General features: G+C 41.2%; 1 protein-coding gene across 1 annotated transcript in view; it reads right to left on the bottom strand.

Annotated features, from left to right (window-relative positions):
• Positions 1–69: 69 nt before the first annotated feature.
• LOC115180479 (muskelin) overlaps positions 70–11,253 on the bottom strand; it is a 37,415-nt gene continuing 26,231 nt past the window's right edge. Inside the window, exons 13-18 of the mRNA XM_029742610.1 lie at positions 6,443–6,590; positions 5,488–5,602; positions 5,012–5,151; positions 4,597–4,699; positions 3,132–3,186; positions 70–2,742 (exon numbers count right to left, since the gene is read on the bottom strand). Of these exons, the coding sequence (XP_029598470.1) occupies positions 2,621–2,742; positions 3,132–3,186; positions 4,597–4,699; positions 5,012–5,151; positions 5,488–5,602; positions 6,443–6,590 (683 nt within the window). The 3' untranslated portion in view covers positions 70–2,620. The remainder of the gene's footprint in view (positions 2,743–3,131; positions 3,187–4,596; positions 4,700–5,011; positions 5,152–5,487; positions 5,603–6,442; positions 6,591–11,253) is intronic.

Genomic DNA, 11,253 nt, shown 5'->3' with positions numbered 1-11,253 from the left:
GAAACAATCAAAATACAAAATCTATAGTTGCATCCCAACTGGTTACAAACAAATCAAAAACCAGAGTCATTTATTTATGAAAACCTGAACAAAATACAATCTTTATTCGTTATGTACATTACATACAATGCAATTCTACAATAGGCTCTCTACACATTCACGTTATCCACAGAGTAGTGCTCATTCACGCACTCTAGAGTACCCCACATACTCCTGAGTCCCAGTTGGGGAGAAGAGGCAGATGAAGAAAATAACATTCCATTTTTCTGAAAATTATAATTTCCTTCCCCTCCCAAAAATAAAAAGTATTTGGCATTGTGATATATATTTTTTTGCAAAGGTGCTTCTTTCATGTTTTCTTAAGCTTATCTTTTATTTCTGATACAAAAAAAGAAAATGCAAATCATCGCAAAAGTCTTCTATTCTGTGATAATGACCATAAATAATGAGTCCTTCCTAAATAACGGGTTTTATTAAAACGCTATGATGGTAAGTATGACACTACTTTCTCTCTGGACCTCAGTTCAGAGAGCTAATATTTACTAAGCTTAATATGGTGGCAGCAGAAGACATCCATTAGCAAACAGACAAACGTTTCAAGCTCACATACTGTAAGCATACAGGGGTGTGCACCCTGCACACAAGCAGCAAACGCACACAGCAATGAAGGTGATTCAAATTAAGCTAATACTGATTACTGAGGACATGAGTGCAAACAGAGAAATCTGATCTGATCACTCATCTTCTAACAATAAGATCAGATGTCTTCATGTGTATGCCTGTATGAAGGAACCAGATGTAATGAATCTATTGTGACATAGTGTACAATCTGCCAATTTGATTAGGATTTTGATCAAGGATTTATAAGGATCTAACAAGAAAAAGCATGTCTACAGTTTGGCTCTACCACCCTTGACAGGACTCAAGCACTAAGTGTTCGTCTCCTTGAATGTGAATAGTCCCTCCCTCCATCTCTGGTTATCTGATAGTGGAGTTGATTGATATCAAAACAAAGGGGATGGATATTTCACAGACTCCATAGGTCTTTGCCTAGAGTGTACTCTGTGTACTGTACAGCTGTCTCAGAAAAATGCTAAATATATAGACATTACATACACAATGTAATGGAAGACTAGGCTGCTACTATTCTTGAGAAGGAAGGGAAAGGGGATCACGTCAATCATCTCTCCTACTGAGATTAATGGAAGAACAATGAGGCATATGTTTGTATTATGTTACACAGGTGGACTAGGCAAAATACCCTGGCGATCCGAGACAAACACACACAAGCTATATCAAAGGGCATCCTCATTTCCAGCATAATGATAATGAACCAATCAAAAACATTTCCTGTACATCAAAACTTTGGCTGGAGACACAAGACAGATACCATTTGATAACTTGGTGTTAGAGATCACTTGTGAATGCTCCTATTGCCTTATTCTGAGTAAGAATGAAATGTAGTGTTCTGTATTTCTTTAGGTCAGAAATGAAGAATGAGAAACAGAGAGAACCCAGTAATCAGGCCATCGCTGAAGGGGGAGACTGGGCTCTCCCTCAATGAACCCATAAAATAACTCCCATCGTCAAAGGAAGATACATCCCAGCCAATGAGATCATATGTGTACAGATGTGTTTGTACATTAAAAAAACTCCCTGATACAGGAGAACCATCATGTTGCAGTTCTCTTACAAGATGGGGTGAGTTTAAAAAATAACATTCATACTTGGACTACATTTCCCACCATGCCTCAGTGACAGATCCATGGTTGCATCACACTAAAGCTACAGTAGCCATTACCAGAATCCCAGGCTTTTGACAACTTGACGTTTTCCCCCCAAACCCATAATGACTGAATTTTACATTGATAGAGGTTTTAATTGACTTAACTTCATTTGACATATAAATTGTCTCTTAGGATCATTATTCTATTGTTTCTATATAACACAATTAACATTTTGACACAGTGTGAAACAGCATGGCAGACATAATTATAAATATGGGGTATATAATATGGCCACCAATAATACAGGCAGAGCAAGCAAACAAAAGCATGAACTTGGTTGAAGGTATATTCAACACACTGACAGGGTGTCATTAAGTAACAACTACTTTCACAAGCAGGTTTGTGTGAGTGAGTGTGTCAGAGAGAGAGACGGATGCAAGACCGAGTGGAAAATAAGAGAGACTCCTTGATCTAACAGGCTACTAATGCCAAGCAAACTCAAACGCAGCATGTAAAAGTCTAATGTAAACCTCACAAATCAAATCAGTTAACACAGATGATATGTTTGGCAGAGTTCTGGGTTATTTTTGCCCTGCTAAATGAGTTTATTCAACAAAGACACTCAGGTCTGGGGGAGGGGTGTTGTTTTTGTTTCTCACACAGTGATATTCAGTATCAACCCCTTTAAATCACACGTGGCCTGACCCTCATTTTCCCTTTTAGTTGTTGAAGAACCAACGTCCTAAAGAGGGGGGTCAACAAGTGCAGTCCGCGAGCAGAGCACCACTGAATTTGGAAGGGTCAAGTGTAGAAAAATATTACGTTTGGCTTTGGGCCGGCCAATCAGAGTCTTATTGGCGTATGGTGGTGGTGCATAGGGTTGTGGGGCGGGGCTAGAGTGTGATGAGGTCAACGAGGTTACCCTTGGGTGGGGTCATGCTGTCCGGGAAGAAGTTAACGAGCATGTCGAAGAGCTGCGTGCGCTGGGCATACGTCTGGTCCACGTCTGAGAAACCTGAGAGAAGGAGGGAGAGGGCGAGAGAGGAGAGGGGTCAGAAGAGGGGGAGAGATGAGTGAGGGAGGAAGAGAAGGAAGAACGGAGAGGGAGAGGGGAAGAGGGATGGAAAGGAATAAAGAGAGGGAAAGAGGGACAAGAGAGAAGGTGAAGGGAGAGAGAGTGGTGGGAAGAAAAGACTCACTTCAATTGCTCAATCTCCACAGGAAGTCATGAGCTCATAAAGGTCACATACACGCTCAGAAGGTCATGTGGGTGGATCAAAATGAAAGTACATCAGAAAGAAGGGCTGAAGGGGGGAAAAAGCAGGCGAGAATAATCCTTCCATTCATTGGTTTTCATCTACTGTGTGTCCAGTGAAGTATGCAGATAACGCAGCAGGCTCTTACCCAGAGGGATGAAGTCAGAGCTGGACTTGAAGAGAGCCGAGGGCAGGAGCTGGAACTGAATAGTCACATCGGAACACAACATCTCAGTCACTGAACACTAACGCAACACTGCCAATAAATACACTTCCATTATTCCTGGTAATAATATAAAAAACAATGAACATCAAAACACAGGCTTGGAATGTTACATTATCAAACCACTTCATATGTTTATTTTAGAGGTCGACCGATTAATTAGGGCCGATTTGAAGTTCATAACAAATCAGCCGATTACAACCATTTATATTGCAATCCACGAGGAGACTGCGTGGCAGGCTGACCACCTGTTACCGAGTGCAGGCAGCAAGGAGCCAAGGTAAGTTGCTAGCTAGCACTAAACGTATCTTAGAAAAAACAATCAATCTTAGCATAATCACTAGTTAACTACACATGGTTGATGATATTACTAGTTTAACTAGCTTGCCCAGCATTGCATATAATCAATGCGGTGCCTGAAATTGTGTCACTTCTCTTGGGTTCAGTGTAAGTCAGGGTATATGCAGCAGTTTGGGTCGCCTGGCTCGTTGCGAACTGTGTGAAGACCATTTCTTCCTAACAAATACCGTAATTAAGTTGCCATAACATTGAAAGTTGTGCAATGTAATAGCAATATTTAGACTTAGGGATGTCACCCATTCGATAAAATACGGAACGGTTCTGTATTTCACTGAAAGAATAAACGTTTTGTTTTCGAAATGATAGTTTCCGGATTTGACCATATTAATGACCTAAGGCTCTAATTTGTGTGTTTATTATATAATAATTAAGTCTATGATTTGATATAGCAGTCTGACTGAGCGGTGGTAGGCAGCAGCAGGCTCGTAAGCATTCATTCAAACCGCACTTTCCTCCGTTTGCCAGCAGCTTTTCGCAATGCTTGAAGCACAGCGCTGTTTATGAATTCAAGCCTATAAACTCCCGAGATTAGGCACTATAGTATTGCCAGCCTATAAGAACATCCACTAGTCAAAGGTCTATGAAATACAAATGGTATAGAGAGAAATAGTCCTATAATAACTACAACCTAAAACTTCTTAACTGGGAATATTGAAGACTCATGTTCTCAGCAAGGAACTTAGCTTTTTTTCATGGCACATATTGCACTTTCACTTTCTTCTCCAACACCGTTTTTGAATTATTTAAACCAAATTGAACATGTTTCATTATTTATTTGAGACTAAATTTATTTCTGTATTATATTAAGTTAAAATAAAAGTGTTAATTCATTATTGTTGTAATTGTCATCATACATACATATAATTGGAATCGGCTTTTATTGGTCCTCCAATAATCAATATCAGCGTTGAAAAATCATAATTGGTCGACCTCTAGTTTACTTGATCTAAAAGCAAAGTTGAATAAATAACACTGCACAATGTGCAAGTACCCTACTCCCCATCAGTCAACCCTCCCTCCCGTCCCTCACCTCTTTGGTCTCGTCAGGGTTGGTGTGGTCCACGGTCAGAGAGAGGTCGTTCTGTAGGTACTTCAGAGCATTCAGAGGCTCTGACTGGGCCTTCTCCTCAAACCTAAAAACACGCACACGACACATCTTCAGATATACCAACAGAGAGCTTGAGGAAATCCTTTAGCCTAACCTACAGAATCTCTGTACCACACAAGGTGAAAAGATCACTGCAAAGACTGCAAAATGAGCGAGGAGAGAACCCTTCCCTACAATGGCAAGACATGGCCACTAGGTGGAATCAGTGTCAAAGCAGAACCCGAAACTCGAATTGTGAAGTCATAGCTCCTATACATTTGTATCCACCGTTTTGCTATATGGTACAGAGAGGTTACGGTTCAGTTCCAGGTGTATAGTCCATTCTCTGGTTCTGTACCTGTACTTCCTGATTAGGTATCTGCAGTGTCGGAGCAGGTACTCTTTGGAGGGGCGACACAGCTTGAGGGACCAGAAGTCATCCAGACGCATCTTAGGAGAGCACGACTTCCCTGGGTTCCCTCCAAACAGGTAGTGCACCTGGACACAAAGAGGAAAAATAACACTGCATATATTAGCACATCCATCAATACCCTCAAAACTGCAACTGGTCTCAGACCATAATGATATCCTGAAAGAGTATTTAATAGACTTTTGTGCCCTTATGCTTATAGTATTTTGTAGAAGTGTGTGTGTGTGTCCATGTTCTTCACTGACATGCTGCTTGTTATTTGATGTATCTTAGTCTGGTTGATGTCATGCGTCTGTCTGAAACTGATGTGTTGAAACTGCTGTCTTGGTTTAGGTCTCTCTTGAAAAATAAGTGTTCTCAACCAGACTAACCTGGTCAAATAAAAATGTTTAAGTGTGTGTGACCTTGTGCATTTCGTCGTAGACCAGCTGGTGTGCGAAGCGTGGACAAGGCTCCTCCTCCTGTAGAGCCTTACTGGGGTTCTCCTTCACCGCCTGGTCATTCTTATACACACACGACCTGCAGCACGCGCAAACACATACACAGTATAACAGTTAGTACGTACATAGCCTTAACCCTGAAGAGGAACACCCATTGTGTTTCTATACCTTAAAAAGGAAACACGCCCACACACCCCGAAGCAAATACTGGAACACACTTCTAGACAGCCTCCTACAGAGAAACACACACACACACACACTTTGAGGTGTAACATTGACTTCATTTACTGGACACTCAGTAAAAAGAACATCTGGAGAAAGCAGTGTACCGGAACCAGCGGCAGGCAGCCCTGACAGCCTGTTCTCTCACAAGCACCGTTTCAACTGACCAAATTAGCTAGGCCAGAACAAAGACTTTCTCCATGAAGGTGCAGAGGTACAACACACACACACGCTCTGAAACACACCCGATGAAAAAACATTTACTTGTCTTTTGAAGAGCAGAGAGATTATGAAACTCCTTTTCAGGTCAGGAAAGCCTTTGAAATATGATGCTACTGGTTGATGATTGTATCAAAGTGTCTTATTGTGCGCGTTTGCCGGTGCGTGGGCGTGTGCAACTATACTTGTGGGGACCAGAAGTCTCCACAAGAATAGTAAACAAACATTTTGTTAGTCCCCACAAGGTCAAATGCTATTTCTAGTGGGGTTAGGAGCTAGGGTTAGTTTTAGGGTTAGGAGCTAGGGTTAGTTTTAGGGTTAGGAGCTAGGGTTAGTTTTAGGGTTAGGAGCTAGGGTTAGTTTTAGGGTTAGTTTTAGGGTTAGGAGCTAGGGTTAGGGAAAATATGTTGAATGGGACTGAATTGTGTGTCCCCCACATGGTTAGTTATACAAGACTTCGTGTGTGTGTGTTTCGTACCAGTTGTTGCGTGCAATGTCATAGATCCAGAAGGAGTTACGGACGTTCTCCTCTCGTTTGTCCTTGTCCTTGCTGAGGCCAGACAGGACGTGGATCTCATTCAGCTCTGGGTCTATGGTAGCCCTCTGGGTGAAGCCCGTCATCGGCACTGAGGGACAAACACAGAGAGAGGTTTAAAACCTAGACTGGTGCTACTGAGATAAAAGAGAGAATAGCAGGCTACATTGAGAATAGCAGGCTACATTGAGAATAGCAGGCTACATTGAGATAACAGAGAGAATAGCAGGCTACATTGAGAATAGCAGGCTACATTGAGATAACAGAGAGAATAGCAGGCTACATTGAGATAAGAGAGAATAGCAGGGATTCAGCATTTTTCCTGGTCACAGAATTCTGGGCTCTATGGTTATTTAATGCTATCGCACATTGTTTCCATCGAGGCCAAGATTAAAAGACTTGAGAAATGGGATAGAATACGTAAGCAAAAGGCTGCTCACATAGCAACGTACATAGCAACTAGACTCGCTGGAAACAAACAGGACACAACGCAAATGTATGTTTGTTTTTCTACGGATTTGCATTACTGACAGAACAGGATGTGTTTGCGGCCAGTGTAAACAGTAACTATCCAAATGCATATCGTTTTACCCAGATTTGCGTACAATGCTCGTCTAAAGCAATCCCCTGATTGCACAAGATGCGTTTGTAGTCATGACACGTCAGTGTATACAGTATGCTACTATTCATACGTATAGCGGAATATGGAATACATATAGGCCAAGTACCTCCGCTTTGTGGTCGTCGGCTGCTTATTAGTCACAACATGTATTTCAGTAGTTGTACGTAAGAAGCAGGTATAAGCTTTCACAATGACTTCATAGTGTATCAAATCTATGATGGTAAGTTGTGGAACAGTGTCAAAACAAAGATGCTGTGTGGTGCTGGGAGGAAGTTTTTAAATCACTTACTACTACCAACTTCAACTAATACATTTTAATGGAGCCCACCATATGCTTTCAAGGAAAATTAGGGCCATTTCTCAAACAAGCTTCATAGACAGTTTGCCAAACACACAACATGAATTATGTGTCGATGTCCAGTTCCAAGACATTAACCAAGGCATTAACTTCTGCATAAAGAAAACAGGCCCCTAGGTCAACCAGCCTGTGTAACTTGAGTAGAGAGTACAGATCGTTTTAGAGAATCAACAAAACAAATACGTTTATTTGAAGAACAAGAAGAAAACACCAGAAGGACAGAGCCACCAGAGACTGTGCTCTGCCCTTCAGACACAGCCTACGTCCCAAATAGCACCTTAACACGTGTAGTGCACTACTTTTGACCAGATGCTACGGGCCCTGGTCAAAAGTAGTACACAATATAGGGAATAGGGTGCCATTTGGGATAGATATAGAGCTCATTAAAGCACAGTTCTGAAATGGAAATGAACAGGGAGATGTTTCTGTGGTACCGGAGCAGAACACAGAGCAGCTGCGGCGGCGATAAACATTAGAGAATGATTACAAGAGCACTGTTTGGGCTGGCTACTTCCTTTCTGCCAAAATACATTCTGTTCTTTCGCTCTCGCTTGCTCATTCTGCATCTTTCGGTTTCTCCCTCGTCTCTGTCTTACTTGCTCTCCCTCCATCTCCCTACTCTTGCCTCCCTCCCCATTTCTCGTTCTTGCAGGATGACACAGATGCAAGAGGCACACAGAGAGGTCCTATTAATACTCTGCCATCATCACGCCAGTCCAGCTCTGCTCTGTCCAGCCAGAGATCTTAGACAATCTGTTTATCAGGACAAGCATCTCTTTCTCTGCTGCCCTGTGCCTTTTAATGAGCTGCACTGAAAAGTCTGTCACATGTCACTTTAATAGAAGAGACATGAGATGGCATCTCCTCCTACAGCCATCTATTGCATCTGAAACCACAGATTCTATTCGATTCTTTAGTGTAAGGGTAGATGAAGATACGTGTGATGGGGAGAGTTCTGTAAATGTAGTATCACTGAGTCACAAGCTTGACGGGAAAAAGACAGACCAAAAGCATCAGTTGATAGCGACTAAACGGAGTGCAATGTTGCGATTTGCTCAGGTTAGCATTCAGACTGTGTGTGTGTGTGTGTGTGTGTGTAGGGTTGTAAAGGGAGGGCAAATTACTGGAAACGTTCTAAGTTTAACAGCAAACTACCAGAATTTTGGTATCTTTCAAGGATGTAATTTATCACAAGACATCTACTGGCCATTTTTAGTACTTCAGATTATCACAGGTGTCTGTAATCATCTGGCCCTCTGTGTGGCCTTATCACATGAAAAACATATGAAATAATGAATAAGATGATTTAAACAAAAACTATTTAATGACAAAGCTGTAAAACAATCCTAAATATAAACCATCAACTTAGTGAATACCATTGGTGTTTAATTTGTACAGTGAGGGAAAAAAGTATTTGATCCCCTGCTGATTTTGTACGTTTTCCCACTGACAAAGAAATGATCAGTCTATAATTTTAATGGTGGGTTTATTTGAACAGTGAGAGACAGAATAACAACAAAAAAATCCAGAAAAACGCATGTCAAAAATGTTATAAAATGATTTGCATTTTAATGAGGGAAATGGCAAAACCCTTGTTGGCAATCACAGAGGGCAGACGTTTATGTGCAGAAAATAACTGGTCAAAATAACAAAAAAATATGCAGTGTTGTCAGACCTCGAATAACACGAAACAAATAAGTTAATTTTCATTTTTAAACAACACAATACTAATGTTTTAACTTTAACTCAGAAATCAATATTTGGTGGACCCTCCACCAAATTTCACAGTGGGTACGAGACACTGTGGCTTGTAGGTCTCTCCAGGTCTCACAACCACTGTGAAATTTGGTGGAGGATCAGTGATGATCTGGGGGTGCTTCAGCAAGGCTGGAATTGGGCAGTTGTGTCTTAGTGAAGGACACGTGAATCAAGCCACATACAAGGTTGTCCTGGAAGAAAAACTTGCTTCCTTCTGCTCTGACAATGTTCCCCAACTCTGAGGATTGGTTTTTCCAGCAGGACAATGCTCCATGCCACACTGCAAGGTCAATCAAGGAGTGGATGGAAGACCACCAGATAAAGACACTGTCATGGCCAACCCAATCTCCAGACCTGAACCCCATTGAAAACCTCTAGAATGTGATCAAGAGGAAGATGGATGGTCACAAGCAAAACAGAGCTGCTTGAATTTTTGCACGAGAGCATGCCAAGACGCATGAAAGCTGTGATTGAAAAAAAAAAATACAAAAAAAATACAAAAAAAAAAAATCAGGGTTATTCCACCAAATATTGATTTATGAACTCTTCCTAAGTTAAAAGATTAGTACTGTGTTTAAAAATGAATATGAACTTATTTTCTAACCAGAATAGAAAGAGTGGGAGGCCCCGGTCCACAACTGAGCTAGAGGACAAGTACATTAGAGTGTCTAGTTTGAGAAACAGACGCCTCATATGGCAGCTTCATTAAATAGTACCCGCAAAACACCAGTCTCAACGTCAACAGTGAAGGGGCGACTCCGGGATTCTGGCTTTCTAGGCATAGTTGCAAAGAAAAAGCCATCTCTCAGATTGGCCAATAAAAAGTATTAAGATGGGCAAATAAACAGACACTGGACAGAGGAAGATTGGAAAAAAGTGTTATGGACAAATGAATCTATGTTTGAGGTGTTCGGATCACAAAAGAAGAACATTCATGAGACGCAGAATTTTTTTTAAAGAAGCTGGAGGAGTGCTTGAGCCATCTGTCAAGCATGGTGGAGGCAATGTGATGGTCTGGTGGTTTGTACATGGTAAAAGGGATCTTGAAGGATGGCTATCACTCCATTTTGCAACGCCATGACATACCCTGGGGACGGCACTTAATTGGAGCATATTTCCTCCTACAACAGGACAATGATCAAAAGCACAGCTCCAAACTACGCAATAACTATTTAGGGAAGAAGCAGTCAGCTGGTGTTCTGTCTATAAAGGAGTGGCCAGCACAGTCACCAATCTCAACCCTATTGAGCTGTTGTGGGAGCAGCTTGACCATATGGTACGTAAGAAGTGCCCATCAAGCCAATCCAACTTGTGGGAGGTGCTTCAGGAAGTGAAAATCTCCAATTACCTCAACAAATTGACAACTAGAATGCCAAAAGGTCTGTAAGGCTGTAATTGCTGCAAATGGAGGATTCTTTGACGAAAGCAAAGTTTGAAGGACATTTATTATTTCAATTTAAAAAATGATATCCTTGTCAACATCTTGACTATATTTCCTATTCATTTTTCAACTCATTTCATGTATGTTTTCATGGACAACAAGGATATTTCTAAGTGACCACAAACTTTTGAACGGTAGTGTACACATACAGTTGAAGTCGGAAGTTTACATTCACTTCGGTTGGAGTCATTAAAACTCGTTTTTCAACCACTCCACAAATGTATTTTTAACAAACTATAGTTTTGGCAAGTCGGGTAGGATATCTACTTCATTTTTCCAACAACTGTTTACAGACAGATTATTTCAGTTATCATTCACTGTATCACAATTCCAGTGGGTCAGAAGTTTACATACACTAAGTTGATAGTGCCTTGTAAACAGCTTGGAAAACTCCAAAAAAAGATGTCAAGGCCTTAGAAGCTTCTGATAGGCTAATTGAAATAATTTGAGTCAATTGGAGGTGTATCTGTGGATGTATTTCAAGGCCTACCTTCAAACGCAGTGCCTCTTTGCTTGACATCATGGGAAAATCAAAAGAAATCAGCCAAGACCTCACAAAAAAAAAAAAAGACCTC

This window comes from Salmo trutta, chromosome 40 (assembly GCF_901001165.1).
Source record: "Salmo trutta chromosome 40, fSalTru1.1, whole genome shotgun sequence".
NCBI lineage: Eukaryota > Metazoa > Chordata > Actinopteri > Salmoniformes > Salmonidae > Salmo > Salmo trutta.
This window is presented reverse-complemented; position numbering and strand designations above follow the sequence as displayed.